This window comes from Saccopteryx bilineata, chromosome 4, assembly GCF_036850765.1.
Source record: "Saccopteryx bilineata isolate mSacBil1 chromosome 4, mSacBil1_pri_phased_curated, whole genome shotgun sequence".
NCBI classification, from domain to species: domain Eukaryota; kingdom Metazoa; phylum Chordata; class Mammalia; order Chiroptera; family Emballonuridae; genus Saccopteryx; species Saccopteryx bilineata.
The window spans coordinates 52121472-52138766 of record NC_089493.1 but is presented as its reverse complement, the minus strand read 5'-3'; the positions used below and the strand labels follow the sequence as shown (position 1 = coordinate 52138766).

General features: G+C 40.5%; 1 protein-coding gene and 1 non-coding gene across 2 annotated transcripts in view; both read left to right on the top strand.

Annotated features, from left to right (window-relative positions):
- LOC136334560 (IQ domain-containing protein H-like) overlaps positions 1–17295 on the top strand; it is a 132810-nt gene that overhangs the window by 67808 nt on the left and 47707 nt on the right. The window contains exon 9 of the mRNA XM_066274898.1: positions 3227–3513. Within this exon, the coding sequence (XP_066130995.1) occupies positions 3227–3513 (287 nt within the window). The remainder of the gene's footprint in view (positions 1–3226; positions 3514–17295) is intronic.
- On the top strand, positions 13062–13137 carry TRNAT-GGU (transfer RNA threonine (anticodon GGU)). The gene has a single exon. It is a non-coding gene; the product is annotated as a tRNA-Thr (tRNA).

Below are 17295 nucleotides of genomic sequence, written 5' to 3'. Positions count from 1 at the left end.
TGCTCCAAATCACTCTGTTGCTAATAGAGCCAATAAAAGACTACGCTTGTGTTGCTCCAGGAGGTTGGGCCAGAGCCAGTGGGTGTATTTACCGAGGAACACATCTTAGCTCAGTGTATGAAGGCATGGGAACGGACAGATCTGTTGGTTGTTAGAATCCACTGGTTGGGCAAGGTGGGGTGGGAAGGCTTAGTGAACACTGTTAATGAATTATTTAAGCAAGGAGTTGGATGGCCAGCCATCTATCAAGAATGTTGAAAGATCTTCACAGGCAGGGGAGATAATGCTGTGTGATCTCTCAATGTTCTCAAATCTAAATTTCTTTGAGTCTACAAATTTCCATATGTGGCTTCTGACAGAACAGTAAAACTAAAAGAGCCAACCCCAAGCAAAACTGGGAAAAAAAATAAGGTACCTACAACAACTCATCAGGAATAAAGGATTCTTTTTAAGTTAGGAGGGGAAGACCATGAAGATTTCCTGGCCCATACAGGACAAGATGTTAGGAACGTTCCAGATCTTCCAAGGTCAGACTGCAGACCTTTTTTAATCTGTGTATTTTCACGTCAGTTTTGTAGTTTAGAACGGGTTTTCCCAGCCATTGTCTCATCTCCCCTGAGCTATATAACCACAAGCTTGGGCTTTGCCACATCTTGTTCATCTCTATCCTCTCTTGAAGGCCTTCTTTCTTTCTTTCTTTCTTTCTTTCTTTCTTTCTTTCTTTCTTTCTTTCTTTCTTTCTTTCTTTCCTTACTCTCTCCCTCCCTCCTTCCTTTCTTTCCTTCCTTCCTCCTTTCTTTCCTCCCTCCCTACCTTCCTTCCTTCCTCCCTCTCTTTTTTTCTTTCAGCCATGATGTAAACACAATGCCCATTTATAGGAGACAGAACTAACTTTACTAAAGAACCAATTTTGTAGAGGAAGAAACAGGCTCAAAACTAAGAAGTGACTCAAGCAAAATCACACCAGTACATGGTGAATGGGAACACAGATCCTACAATTGTAGCACCTCTCAAAAATCCGGTTCTAGTAAGTCATGTGTTGTATACATCAGACTTACATAAACGTTTACTGACTGGCTGGGGCTGCTCCTCCAGGGTGTCCGAGCCTAAGGCCACTATCACCTGCCATCTTTCCACCGTTGCCTGTTTCATTTCATTTCTGCTCTCTCAGGTATGCTTATGGCCACGAAATGTGCTACAAATTTGATTTCTGTATTGTCATAGGATTATAAAAAAAGGAATTAATTGCTTTGAAAAGAAAAAACTAACAAGGAAAATATGTGGTCATGATGCTGAGAGGACAATGCAAATAATCTACTTTGAAGTAAAAATCTAAAGTAATCTTGTAAATATAAAGGACAATGTGTTTCCACTGAAGCACTTTCTTTCAAAATACAGGTGACAACTAAAACCACAAAGTTATCTAACTCAGAGAGACTCGCTAGGTTCTCTTGCGGATTTTGTTGTTCTTGCATTAACCTTGCTGATTCCCCAACAACTGGTATGTGGATACAGCACACACTAGTAGGCTGCATTTGAAGAAAAGCATATCTCAAGCCAACCAAAAATGATAAAAAAAACTTTTCCTTCTAAAAATCAGCTTATTTTAGGGCTCGTTCCAACTACATTTATAGACATTTAAGTGAAGTGCCTTTGTATAAAACAACAGATGGCTGCATTTAAAAACCGATAAAAATCTCAGGATTTAACCACATATGCTGCTCAAAGCCTGTGGGCAGAGGTCACCTCCCTGCAGTTTTGTGAAATAACAGACCAAGTTTATCTTAATCCTTTCAGGCTCCTGAGCCCACCATGTCTAGGAGACACTTAGCTGTATGTATGTATGCATGTATGTATTTATTTTGGATAGGGGGAAAGGGGAGAGAGAAACATCAGTTTGCTGTTCCACTTATTTATGCATTCTTTGGTTGATTCTTCTGTGTGCCCTGAGTAGGGAAACAGACCAACAATCTTGGCCTGTTGGGATGACACTCTAAACAACTGAGCTGTCTGGTCAGGGATTAGCTGTTTTTACTTTTAAATTATGTCATCTAATTTTTTACAAGTAATATTTAATTTTTTTCTATAAAAGGGATATACACAGTAACATTTATGTTATGCCTAAAAAGAGAAAATCAGGGCCATGTGATTTCTGTAAACACCACTGAGCTAGCCCGAAGAATTAGCCATGGCTAATACTGTTGCTGTAATTAGGAACAAATTTGCCTTTATGATTTTTGTTGTTCAGAGCAAAGGTAAAATATAGTAAGTTATAAAGCTCTCATTATCAGCAAGGAGGGAGCACACCTGTTCCTCAAAAATGGCAGCATCTCCTGCCTCTGTATTTTTAAAAAGTGATTTACAACTGGCTTTCTATAGGAGGCCTTTGTCATATAATGGTCAGTGTGCTCTTTCTTATACCTGATAAAAGCCCTAGCCTATCAAAACTTCAAAATGCAATGGAGTTGAACAGAAAGAGCACTAGTCATCAAGGTATGAACCGTGAACTATGGGCAGCTAATTCCCCCTAAGGCAGTGGTCCCCAACCGCTGGGCCGCGGACTGGTACCGGTCCGTGGGCCATTTGGTACCGGTCCACAGAGAAAGAATAAATAACTTACATTATTTCCATTTTATTTATATTTAAGTCTGAATGATCTTTTATTTTTTTTAAATGACCAGATTCCCTCTGTTACATCCGTCTAAGACTCACTCTTGATGCTTGTCTTGGTCATGTGATACATTTATCCGTCCCACCATAAAGGCCGGTCCACGAAAATATTTTCTGACATTAAACCTGTCCATGGCCCAAAAAAGGTTGGGGACCACTGCCCTAAGGGATTTTCCAATAGGCCTTAAGTCCATTATTTATATAACAGATGAGCATAGACTTGATGATCTTTATGGTGCCTCCCCCACTATGATCAGAACAAAACTACCATCAATTGGCTCCTACTGTTATGCCAAACACTGGGCTGACTACTATAAATACCATACCTCTAAGGCTCACAACACTCTGGTCAGTGATTTTATTATGCCCACTGTACAGATGAAGGAAAGGAAGTTCAGAGAATTGAAGCTACTTGCCCAAAGTCTCTCAAGACATGGTAGATGCAGGTTCTGAGCCCCCAATCCATCTGCCGAAGCTGGGCCTCTCTCCTCCATCTCTAAGTGGGCACAGTCTGTGTGAGTGGATCCTTTCAACTACGCCATGCTTTTCCCACCAGGAGGCGTGGTCGAAGCATACCCACCTGCAGAAAGTGTCACCAACCTGACGGTGGACATGCTGATAGAGCCCAACGGAGAAATCAGGGTGCTGTCGACGGGGGATCAGTTTCACGCAGACGGCCCCTTCATCTCCTCTGGTACCACTGTGCCTCAGACCTCAGTGGATCCCCAAGTTCTCATGTCTTTGTGCCTCCAGATTGGAAATGCTTGTAAAATGAGAAATATAGTTGGCTACTTTTCAATAGACCTGGTGACCTTCATTGATCCAAGTACCCTGGAACAGCAGGTAAGTCAACTTGATGCAACATGAAATCCTAAAATATGTAGACTCCATACTATCCATAGCCATGCACGGGGCATATAAGGAAGCTTCTAAAACTCATTACTCACCAGACGAACTGACTGTAAATTTAGCACATACACAGGCCATGCTAGTCGTGTGAGACTAGTAAATATAGGACCATGGTCTTCTTGTTTGGGTGCAGTTGGAGTTTCAATGACCACATTTCATGCACGCTACATAGCTCTGTTGGTTGGGCCTTAATTCTCTGCCCGTGTCTTATCATGATGCTATTTTATGCCGTCCAGGATCAAAACTGTCTAGAACCTGTTTTTAAATAGAATACCGATCACTAGAAAGAAGAGTCCTTGTTTCTGTTCCTTTTCTTAGTAGTTGGTTCATCAGCAACTTAAGTTGTCAATTTTTAATTCTAAAAAACGTGTCAGGAAGTAATTTATAAATATTAAAAGGTTTAAATAATAATATAATGACTAGCATGTGCTGCTACGCAGCTTAAGAGATAAAGTGGTGCCAGTCCCACTCCAGTCCTACGTAGCCTTGCCCATCCTCACCGCGTGGCCCTCCCTCCTCCCAGAGGTAGCCGTGGTCTTACATTTGGGACATTGATTCCTTGAGATATCTTTACGTTTTTACTGCACATGGATTACTCATCTATAATATATAGTTTCATCAAATATTTATAGATCAGAACCTTCTATATATTATTCTACACCATGCTTTTATTTATTCATCTGCAAGATCCTTTGTGTCCACATGTGTGACTCTAGATTATGTCTAAATTCACTACTATTTCACAGGACTTATTTTTCTTTTAGTGTTCAGTTCCTCCTCTTTAGTGTTGGGCGACCAGACCTTGGTCTAAAGAATGAAAAGGCCTCCTGCCCTCCCTCTACTGATATCCTCTGGTCATCCAACACTGTCAATACACTCTGGTTGTTTTATATTCATTATTCTCAGGTTTACGACCCTCTGCTTCAGGCCGATGATGGTTTCAAAGTGAGAGTTTATGTTTGGGGCAGTTTTCAGTTTGTTCAATAATCATTTTCCATTTGCCTTCCTGAGCCCTCCATTAGTTTTATATTCCTCTTTCAGGCCCACAGGTTGAGAGAGAAAAGGACAAACTGAAGGGCATTCAGAAATAATCCACCCTGGGGAAAGGGAGGACAGAAACAGTGCCCTCTGGTGGAAGAGCTCGGTGGCAGGGAAGTAGGGGAGGGAAAGCAGGGGAAGCCGCCCTCCCCAAATGTTTGCCAAAAGAAAAAAAGGATTAAACTTGCCATGCTTGGGGCGCTAAGGAGGATGGAACTGTGGGAACAATTAACTTACGTTTTTTACTTATTCGTGTTTGGTACAGGGAACACTGTACATGGCTGTGAGAGGGATCTTCTCCAAACACAGAGCTGCTCCTGTCCCTGGGTGTACCACCCTTCTGTGGCTCTGGGAAGGATTTCACCCTTCACTTGACTGGCCCCATGTGCCAGTCTTTTCTTAGACTTTCCCCCTCTATTTCTCTCTTTTCCAACCACACTGGTGCCTCTCTGCCCCTTTTATTCATCATACCACCTCCTGCCTCAGAGCCTTTACACACGCTGCCCCTCTGCCTAAAATGCTCTTGCCTCTTCTTCTTTACCTAGTTAACCACATTCCTATTCATCATATTTTAGTGCAAGCCACACTTTCTTAGGGAAGCCTTCCCTGACAAAGTCTAAATCACCTGTGTTGGGTTCTCATATCATCATATACCTATTCTTCACACCACAAACTGTAGTTAAATTTTAAACTTATTTATGTGATTATCTGATTAAAGCTGGCTCCCTTGGTAGAGTATAAGCTCTCTGAGGAAATGTACTGTGTCTCTTTTTGCTCCACACTCAATTCTCAGCACTATTTCTGCCCTGGCACAAAGTAGGTGTTCAGTAAATGTTTGTTGAGAGAATAAATGAGCTTGACCAGGCGGTGGTGCAGTGGCTAGAGTGTTGAACTAGAAAGCAAAGGACCCAGTTTCGACACCGCTGTCTTGAGCGCAGGCACATCTAGCCCCACCCCCCCTCCCCAGTCAAGGCACATATAAGAAAGCAATCAATGAACAACTAAGGAGTCACAACGAAGAATTGATGCTTCTCATCTCTCTCCCTTCCCATCTGTCTGTCCCTATCTGCCCCTCTCTCTGTCTCTGCCACAAAAAAAAAAAAAAAAAAGAATGAATGAACAGTTATGGGGGGTGTTCTAGCAGATGCTGGAGGGTGGGTCCGAGGCCTCTAGAGAAAGAGCTCAGACATCAGTTGATGGATGTGATAAGTAAATATTAACCCAGGGTGCTCTGATTTTACCATGCTATCACTTCTTATTCCTTCCTGTTAATATATAAGTATATGGCCATTTATGTTACAATTTTCAAAGGAACACTGGAGGAAGTTCTCAGGGAGCATATTAAAGGGTGTTTCTACATTGGGAGGGAAGTTTGTCAGCTCTCTATATGTCTATATATATATTTATTGAATTTATTGGGGTGATACTGGTTAATAAAATTATATAGGTTTCAGGTGTACAATTCTATAATGTATCATCTGTAAATTGTATCATGTATCCACCCAAATTCAAGTCTCCTTCCATCTCTGTTTATCCCCCATACCCTCTCTACCTCACCCCAACCCCCTTCCCTCTGGTAATCAACATACTGTTGTCTGTGTCTATGAGGGTTTTTTTTTAGCTTAACCCCTTCACCTTTTTCACACAACCCTGCAACCCCCTCCCCTCTGACACCTGTCAGTATCTATGAGTCCATTTCTGTTTTGTTACTTTACTTTGTTTATTAGATTCCACTTGTAAGTGAAATCATGTGGTATTTGTCTTTCTCTGACTGACTTATTTAGCATAATAATCTCCAGGTCCATCCACACTATCACAAAAGGTAAGATTTCCTTCTTTTTATGGCTAAGTAGTATTCCGTTGTGTAAATGTAGCAGTTTTTTATCTATTCATCTACTGATTTAGTTTCTTCAAAAATTTTGGCTATTGTAAATTAGTGTTTCAGGTTTCTTCAGCTATATTCCTGAAAGTAGAATTGCTGGGTTATAAGGCAATCCCATTTTTAACTTTTTTTTAAATGTCTTTTAAAACCTTTTTCTTTTCTTTTCTTTTTTAGATTTTTATTATTCATTTTAGAGAGAGGATACAGAGAGAGAGAGAGAGAGAGAAATAGCGAGGAGCAGAAAGCATCAACTCCCATGTGTGCCTTGACTAGGCAAGCCCGGGATTTTGAACCGGCAACCTTAGCATTCTAGGTCAACGCTTTTACCTACTGCGCCACGACAGGTCAGGCCCCATTTTTAATTTTTTGAGGAATCTCCATACTGTTTTCCACAGTGGCAGCACCAGTCTGCATTCCCACCCGCAGTGCAGGAGGGTTCCCTTTTCTCCACATCCTCGCCAACACTTGTTCGTTGATTTATTAATGATAAATCAACAGGTGTGAGGTGATATCTCATAGTTTTAATTTTCATTTCTCTGATAATTAGTGATGTTGAGCATCTTTTTATATGTCTGTTGGCCATCTGATGTCCTCTTTGGAGAAATGTCTATCGGAGTCCTTTGCCTGTTTTTGTTTTTTTTTTTTCATTTTTCTGAAGCTGGAAACAGGGAGAGACAGTCAGACAGACTCCCACATGCGCCCGACTGGGATCCACCCGGCACGCCCACCAGGGGCGGTGCTCTGCCCCCCAGGGGGCGATGCTCTGCCCATCCTGGGCGTCGCCATATTGCGACCAGAGCCACTCTAGCACCTGAGGCAGAGGCCACAGAGCCATGCCCAGCGCCCGGGCCATCTTTGCTCCAATGGAGCCTTGGCTGCGGGAGGGGAAGAGAGAGACAGAGAGGAAAGCGCGGCGGAGGGGTGGAGAAGCAAACGGGCGCTTCTCCTATGTGCCCTGGCCGGGAATCGAACCCGGGTCCTCCGCACGCTAGGCCGACGCTCTACCGCTGAGCCAACCGGCCAGGGCCCCTTTGCCTGTTTTTAATTGGAACTTTTATTTTCTTCGTGTTGAGTTGTATAAGCTCTTTATAAATTTTGGATATTAACCCCTCATCAGATGCATCACTGAATGTTTTCCTATTCAGTGGGTTGTCTTTTCATTTTGTTGATTGTTTCCTTTGCTGTGGAAAAACGTTTTAGTTTGATGTAGTCCTATTTGTTTATGGCAATTTTCTATTTCCATCATTCTGTCTACATTTATTCATCGGCAATGTCCTGCAAGGAAGAGTTTTTTCTTCTCCAGTTTTCATTTGTGTTGGTATGTCTGTGTGTATGTAAGTATACATGGATGGATGGATGGATGCATGTTTGTACGTGTATATGTATTTATACCAGTTTGAACTCATAAGTTTCTATCCTCTTTCATCAATTATATTACAAACTCACTATTTTGATGTTCGAATTGTCCCAGATTTGGCTAGTGGAGACCCTTCAGGGCGCTTCTTGTGTTCTTTTGATGTATTTCCATTATTCTTTGAACAGTCTCACTTTCTAGCACAATGAGAAGTTTCAGGTTCATCTCACATTTTTCCCAACCCAGGCCTAGGATCAACCCAAGAGCCTTGGGTCCTTGCAGGGGAAGATACTATTAAGATCAGAGCTGTCAGTACTCTCGTTGTTACTAGAGCGTCATTGCTTCTGCTCTCTCTGCATGGACATGACAAGAAACGTATATATTATATACGTACAATACAAACAAGCGTACATATATATTTATGCTTCTTTGACTATTTCTATATCTGTCGGTACATATATATCTTTTCTATTTATTTCATCCACTTTATTCATCCTTCACTTTTATTAGTCTAGTTACCTAATAGTATCGCTTTAAAAATTGTGCAATCTTAATTTGACAAGCCTCGAGCAGTGTACATATTTTTAAATCCACGCATTCCTGCCAATATCTCTCATTCCAATCTAACACCTCAAGATTCTGAACTTCCCCTTTTTCCATACTTAAAAATAAATACCTTCTCCAAATAATGATAAACCTAAATCTCTTTCTCCTCAATATATTTCCTTATTTGCTCAATCAATTGATTTATTTGTTCCATAGAACCAGTCAGTCTCCCAGCCAATCCTGCCGTCTCCTTCACCTGCTGCAGCAGTGCCCGCCCCTGCGTCTCCTGTGCTTGGATACCAAGCCCTGTCATTTGTGTTTCAAGTTTGTTTGTGGTGCTCTCTGTTATTTTAGAGTTTCAAACAGGCAGCTCTAGCTTTTTTTCTACAGTGCCATATTACCCTGAACTTGTCGCTTTCTTTCTCTCAACTTCTATTTTCTCTGCTGTGAAATGAGTAGGTTAGTTTATCTGATTTCTGAAGAACCTTCCAGTTCAAAAATTATTTATTCCAACAATATTTTCATAGTATTTACTTTTTACATTCAGAATTTAATAATAGTAACCCTGACCCGTGGTGGCAACTGTGCATAGAGCATCGACCTGGAAAACTGAGGTCGCCAGTTCAAAACCTAGGGCCTGCCTGGTCAAGGCACATATGATAAGCCATCAGTGAACAACTACAGTGAATCAACTGTGAATTGATACTTCTCACTCCACCCCTCTTTCTGTCTCCTCTCTGTAGAATCAGTAAATAAAATCTTTTAAAAAAACATTTAATAATTGTAAGAATCTACCTTTTAGAAATAGCACAAGGAAATAATCCCAAAGATTTATGTGCACAAATATTAGTCACAGCATTATTAAGGATAGTAAAATTTTTCAAATAGCCTAAATTCCAGTAACAGAGAACTTGCTAAGTGAATTATGACAGCTCAATAGAATTGAATGCTATGAAAACAGTAAAACTCAAAATTTTAAAGGCTAGACAGAAACTTTACAAAATAGTGGAAGGATAAAATGCATATTATAAAACAATATATAAAATGTGATAATTTCATAAAAAGAAAAAACATTTGCAGAGCAAAAAGAAACTGAAGAAGTAAGAGATGCTACAAATCATTATTTCTGGATTGGAGGACTGGGGCTGTGGGAGGCAGAGCAGCACTCCCCTACTCAGAAGATGCCCTTATCCTAACCCCTGAACACCCTGTGAATGCTCCCATAATGGTAGCATGTACATGTGATTAACTTAAGGCTGTAGAACCAGGAAGATCATCCTGGATTATGCAGGTGGCCAATGCCGTCGCAGGGTCATGCTGACTTTGAAGATGGAGGCACTGACCACAAGCCAATGAAAGCAGACAGGTACTAGAAGCTGGAAATGGAAGAACACAGATTCTACACTAGAGCCTTTAGGAAGAATACAGCCCTGATGGCTCTGTGATTTTAGCCCAGTGACACTCGGACATCTGACCCTTTAAACCACTAAGTTTATGGCAATCTGTCACAGCAGCACTAGGAAACTCATACAGAGAGTTTTGATTTTTGTGCTTTCTGTGTTTGCATTTTCAGAAGTAAGCACACATTATATTTGTAATTAGAAAAAAAACCTGAGTAATGAAAACCATAAATTTTTATCGACTGTTCTGGCTTACAAAGCACTTTCACATGCATGACCTTACTCCCATATAAACATGTCTTGCAGTAGACATGGGACGCAAAAAACTGAGGTGACTGCATCCATCTCAAATTCTTGCTCTCTGCCCCCAGCGGGGCCCCGTAACCAACCATGCTGGCATGGTGACAGGAGAGGGGGCCAGGATCCAAGGAAAGGTAAACAAAATAATGGCAGTGCACCAAGGACGGGCCCACAATTATGAGTCAGCTCCAGACAAGAGTATGGAAAATCCTATCCAGCCTTGAGGAGGTGAGAGTGAAGTTCTAGGGTGGCAGAATGAAGAAGTTGTTTTGTAAATGTAGGGTTTAAATTTGGGGGCTCATCAGGCAGAACCCAGGGTTGCTTGAGAATAAGAGGAGAGCCAGTCCTGGGAAATGGAGCTGGTAGGAGCACAGCACAAAACCACTCCTGCTGTGTACTTATGTCAAAGATCCCAGGACCGCAGGGATGGGGAAACGCTATGCAGATACATGGAACTCCAAGGTAGCCATATTGGAGACCTGACTTCCCACATGAGATGAGGGGAGAGGCCTTGCCCCATGTCACTGTGAAGGGATCCAATCCTTAAGCAAAGAGCTGAACATCTATTTCAAACCCCAATGTGTCCTGGATGGCCATATCAAGTGGGTTCCAGGAGGGCCATGTGCAGCTACCAAAGGCCTTGCGGAGTGCTGACATGTTCATTGAACAAATACTGTCCAAGGGCCTACTTCACCCCATGCTAGATGCTGGGGGGACAGAGATGAAATGAGACATGTTCCCTGTCGTGAGGAAGATCATTTCACATCTGTCATCCAATTTCATTTGAAACACATGCACCCAATTGTTTTATCCTCGTACTGGTTCTTAGGCATAACTATTGTCCCCAGGAGATTTCTAAATCCTCTAGAAAGCACTGGGCCTGAAAATTTATTTTTCACCTCTTCATGATGTCTAACACAATGATAGTCACATGAAAGCCAGTTGATTGATGGACTTTAGAAAATTCTGGAAGATCCAGATCTGTTGAGCTTACTTGTTCACTTCTGAGAAATTCTAACAGAAAGAACAAGTGTTTATTGAACATCTATATGTACAAGCCATTATGGGTAGGTGCTGAAGAGGCTGCAACAATGCAAAAGATGTGGAGGTGCCTCCCCTTAGGGAGCTCACAGTCTATTTGGGGAGACAGGCTTAAAAAGTGAATTACAAGAAAAAACTTAAGTGACAATAACATAGAACAATAAAAAGACATCAAAAAGGTAATGTTAGTTTAATTACCTTCTGTTTGGAACACTCAAGAAAGGTTTATACAGAGTTGGTGGGATTTGAGCTGAAAGATAACTAGGATTTAAAGGAGGGTAAGAGGGAACGATGCTGTGAAGGATATTGGTGGAAAAGAACAAATCATCTGAGGGTACAATGGTGATCTAAGTCTTACCAACATTGTATCTGATTTATCTCAAGTAAATATGCATTTATATATCGTCCCCAAGTTCCTTTTCTTTATATAAAAGTCACTAAACAAATGGATTGGCAAAGAGGCTTTCTGTTGAAATTCTCAGATTAAAAACATCTTTGTTTTTAGATAGTTGTGAACTTTTGAAGTAACTATCCCTGTTACAAGCATTGAGGCTATTACCTTGTTTAGAAAGAAAGAAAGAGAGAAAGAGAGAAAGAAAGAAAGAAAGAAAGAGAGAAAGAAATAAAGAGAGAAAGAAAGAAAGAAAGAAAGAAAGAAAGAAAGAAAGAAAGAAAGAAAGAAAGAAAGAGGGAGAGAGAAAAGAAAAGGAAAGGAAAGGAAAGGAAAGGAAAGGAAAGGAAAGGAAAGGAAAGGAAAGGAAAGGAAAGGGAGGGAAGGAGGGAGGAAGGAAGGAGGGAAGGAAAGAAAGGAGGGAAGGAGGGAGGGAGGAAGGAAAGGGGAAAGGGAAAGGAAATCTTTAAGAAAAGAATTTAGGTAAAAAATGGCATTAGGTGAGTAGCCATGATGCTCCTTCCTGATACAAAAGGAAATGAGACTTGTTACAAAGTATGTATTGTGATGAAAGACAAAAATGGAGACCACCCCCTACCAGGTATATTGCAAAATATCCCATATATTCTGAAAACTGTTTTTAAGAGTTCCTGAATACAAATATATCAGCCTAGAATAGAAAAAAAAAAAAAAAGGAGATAGTTGAAAATACTATAGTTTCACCAGGATGGGTAATGGGCTCTGGCCCCAGTCTTTCCACTCACCAGTTGTGATCTTCAGACAACCCACTGGACCTCTCTGAGCCCGTTTTTTTCATTGACAAATGGTGAATCCCTGCCCTCCTTCCCACAGGATGTTCTGAGAGGCTGAGCAGATATAAGGTGCTGCTCTTATTAAATCAAGTGGCATAATCACATGGAAAGCTGTCACCCGAGCCCTCAGCAGGTTCTCAAACTGTGAGTGGAATCTGAATTGAATTAGCATTATTTTTAAAAGTCAGTGAGCATTTTCATCATCATAAAGTGATATATAAGCATCAAAAATGAATATATTTATTTCCGAGAGTAGAAAACCAAGGCCTACAGAAATATAATAATTCCTTCTTATTCATTGCTCTATACTCAGCATCTACCACCATGTCTAGCATATAATAGATTCACAATAAATATGTATTAAATGAATAAATGAATAGTTCTCTCCGAGTCCCCCTCTGGTACTCTCATTTGCAAGATCTCCCTATCTCTGTTTCCAATATATAAAAGGTATTCACCAAGGGAGCTCAATGAGATTTACTTTTTATCTTTAGGGAAGTATTTTATTTATATATAAGAAAGTTAACAGTGTATATCTAAATTAAAATTTAATAAGCCTTTGGTATAAACAGAAGTGTCTATTATTCAGTGTTTTTTTATTGCTATGATAGGCACATTGTTAATCACAAGTTAATACCTAGTGAAGGGAAAAATAGATCCCAAATGTTTTTTTAAGCAGTAAGTAAAAGATCTGTCACTTTAAAAGGTCTGCATCTTGGCCCTGGCCGGTTGGCTCAGTGGTAGAGCGTCGGCCTGGTGTGCGGAAGTCCCGGGTTCGATTCCCGGCCAGGGCACACAGGAGAGGCGCCCATCTGCTTCTCCACCCCTCCCCCTCTCCTTCTTCTCTGTCTCTCTCTTCTCCTCCCACAGCCAAGGCTCCATTGGAGCAAAAGATGGCCTGGGTGCTGGGGATGGCTCCTTGGCCTCTGCCCCAGGCGCTAGAGTGGCTCTCTCGACAGAGCGACGCCCTGGATGGGCAGAGCATCGCCCCCTGGTGGACATGCCAGGTGGATCCCGGTCGGGTGCATGCGGGAGTCTGACTGCCTCCCTGTTTCCAGCTTCAGAAAAATACAAAAAAAAAAAAAAAAGGTCTGCATCTTTGTGTCAATGAAACAGACCTTTAATATACAAGAAATAATAATAATGATGGTGGTGATGATGACTTTTACAATAAACACAAAGGCAATGACAATAAATTTTACAGTGACAATTACAATTTTGTTTCTTAATACCGATAATATAGGTAATGTAGCCAACTTTGCTTATATCCAATATTACCATATGTGACTGTCCTTAAATGTTTGGTTAACCCCCTTACATTATAAACCTTGACCCTCAGAAAATTGAACCCAAGCCTAAACATCAACTCTTAGGTAGAGAACTTTGGCTGGTCTACATAAGTAATAGACCCAGTTCCTCTAAACAGAGGACTTCAGATGCCCACTCTCGTCATGGAGATTTTTGCTTTCTTTTGAATGAATCCCTGACACGTCTCTTTGGACTTTGAGGTCTCACGCTGAGCAAATCTGGACACTCACACTGCACCTTGTGCCTTTCAGGAGGTGCCACAGTTCTATAGGGCTCAGGAGGGCAGCAGCTGGGGGAAAGGAAAAGACTCCCTGCTAACGCTAAGAAAGACCAGAAGGTTCTCCATACATGTGTTTACAGCTTGTCCCCTGGTATCATTAAGACAAAGCTGAGTGGCCCTTTCCTACTCCCAGCTGTCACCTGTTTTTGTGTGATAAATTTTGCCTTGTTGCAACCCAAGTGCTCATCAACAGATGAGTGACTAAAATATATATATATATATACCTATATATAATAAAATACTGCTTGGCCATGAAAAAGAATGAAATCTTACCATTTGGGACAACATAGATGAACCTAGAGAGAATTATACTAAGTCAAATAAGTCAGTCAGAGAAAGACAAGTACCATATGATTTCGCTTATATGTGGGATCTAAAGAACAAAATAAACAAACAAAATAGAAACAGACTCGTGGGCACAGAGAACAGACTGAGGACTGCCAGTGGAGAAGGGGGTTGGGGATGGGGTGAAAAAGGTGAAGGGACTGAGAAGTGCAGCTTGGCAGTGACAGAATGGTCACAGGTATGTAAAGCACAGCATAGGGAATATAGTCAGTAATATTGTAATAGCTATGTGTGGGGCCAGGTGGGTACTAGAATTAATGGGGTGTCACTTCATAAATGGTATAAATGTCTAAACCCTATGTTGTACACCTGAAATGAATATAAAATAATATTGAATATCAACTATAATTCAAAATAAAATTTAAAAACGATTAATTATATTTTTTAAAGGTACAGTTTAAAGCTTAAAAAAAATTTTTTTGCCATGCAAAGTTGTTCTTAACATTCATTTTAACTATATTTTACCTGTACCATAATATTAGGGTGACAAAGTACAGGGTAATTTGCTCTAGGCCTTACCTATTTTTAAAAATTTATTGATTGATTGATTTTAGAGAGGAAGGAGAGAGAGAGAGAGAGAAACATCAATTTGTTGTTCCACTTATTTATGTATCCACTGGTTGATTCCTATATGTGCCCTGATGGGGGAATGAACCCGCAACCTTGGCGTGTTGGGACAATGGTCTAACCAACAGCATTACCCATCCAGGACCTTTTCCCTGTTTCTTCAAACAGCCCTGAACTACTCCCCTCCCATCGTGTGGTACTATTGCTCTTCTCATTAATCGTGTCCAAAGTACTCTCCAGGACAAGCAAGCTGGCATGTGTGGTGGTTCCCACGTTCAATAAATGCATTCTCTTCCCACCTTCCACATGCCATCTTCATTCTCCTACAACTTGCCTCTCCTTTCTTTTCTGTCCGTGTGTACAACTTCCCTTTCAAATTGGATGTTTCACAATCCAGTTCCTCATGCGAACCTGCCTTAATTAATCCCACCTCAATGACCACTTTAATCTCTAGCTTCTCAGAGATGAGGTATATATAGTATTGGTGGCCAGAGTAATTATTAATGATAACATTAACAAGTTATTAAATTTTTGTCAAGTGCCAGGCACTCCGTTATGTATTATACATATAATATTCCTAATTCTCACACCCTGAGAAGTGGGTATGATTATCCCTAATTTACAAATGAGGACTGAGGCCAGAGTGACATGTTCAAGGTCACATAAGTGCCAAATCCAGGATTCAAACCCAGCTGGCTGCTGAACCCGCTCCTTCTCTCACAGCAGATACTCCCCATGGTACTGCATTGAATTGATGGTGACATCCTTTGTAAGTCACTCCCTCCTCCTCAACTACCATCACCGAAGAAAATGTATGTTTCTCTTGTATAGCCTCAATATGCTTGTTGAATTGAGTTGAACAGCTTAAAGCCAGAAAACACATCTCCCATTTTTTTTTAATATATTCCATCCTTGTGTTCAGCACATAAGGTAATCATTAAATGTTAATGACTAAGCGAAATGGAATAGAATCAGTGTTGTGGTAGCCATTTTTAAACCTTAAGAGTTTAAATGAGCAAGCCCATACACAGCGCCACAGCTGGGAGCGCCATATTGCCATTAAGCCAGAAGGTGGATTCACGGGATGGGAACATTGAAAACAGACACCACAAGAATGGTTAAGGCAGTTTTCTGAACCACTTTCTACAAGTAGCTACTACTTTTTTCCTTCATAATAATTTCACAATAATTAGCCTGCTAGGTAAAAAAATCCCAGGCAAAAAAAAAAAGAAAAGAAAAGAAAAAGAAAACTTAGAGGATTTCAGAATAACCACCAAGTATTGGGCCCAAGGTTGGTGATGTGCATGGACAATAAGTAGAGTCATTCCCATCTAGCTAGTCAAAAATGTAAGAGAACCACCATCTAGATTTTGAGTATGGGCTTTACCTTTCAGAATAAATGCCTTTGTTCTTATCATTAGATTGATAAAGTCCAGTCTCACATTCCAACACACATGGATATCCAAATGTGTATTTGGTGAGGAATAATGTCTTATGCTATCAATCTCTCTTTCCTTTTGCTTTCTTTGCTCATAGCATGAAATTTTCTACTTTTTGCCAAAACCTTACTATGTAGCTTTTTAACTTAATTAAATATATAGGCAATTACTGACACCATCTGTCTTCATAGAAAAAGCACAAGAAGTGACACAAAAAACTGGAATTCAGAAGGGAGTATTTAGCAAACAAAATCTTCCAGCTCCACTATAGTGATACTTTTTTTTAGTAGCCCTTATGTTATTTTAAATGTTTTATGTTTTTTCAGAAATAATTAATTTGAGCTATACTTAAAATGTAGTGGCTTTGGTATGGTTTTTAGAAGGAAAATATCAAGTAATCCTTTGCTTTTTCGTAAAACAAAAACTTAAACATGCCGTTGAACATCTGTTACTAGTACGGTCTAACACAGCACTTAAAATCCTTTAAAATCCCTGAAAACCTTTATAAAGTTACATGAATCTTTTGCATAAATAGAACTGTTTTGACAATATGTATATTCCTTTAATCATACATTTTGCTTTCTTAAACTATAAGACCCATTCTGTTGCCCATTGTTCCAAGCCCTTATAAATAAGTAAATGAAATGGCTTCTCTTCTTGAGAGAGTCAGTCTTTACACTGTGCCACACACTGCTTGCCCACTCTAGAGTTATCTACTTATTTTTTTTTTAATTTTTATTTATTTATTTTTTACAGAGACAGAGAGTGAGTCAGAGAGAGGGATAGACTGGGACAGACAGGAACGGAGAGAGATGAGAAGCATCAATCATTAGTTTTTCATTGCGCGTTGCTACACCTTAGTTGTTCATTGATTGCCTTTCTCATATGTGCCCTGACCGCGGGCCTTCAGCAGACCGAGTAACCCCTTGCTGGAGCCAGCAACCCTAGGTTCAAGCTGGTGGGCTTTTGCTCAAACCAGATGAGCCCGCGCCCAAGCTGGCGACCTCTGGATC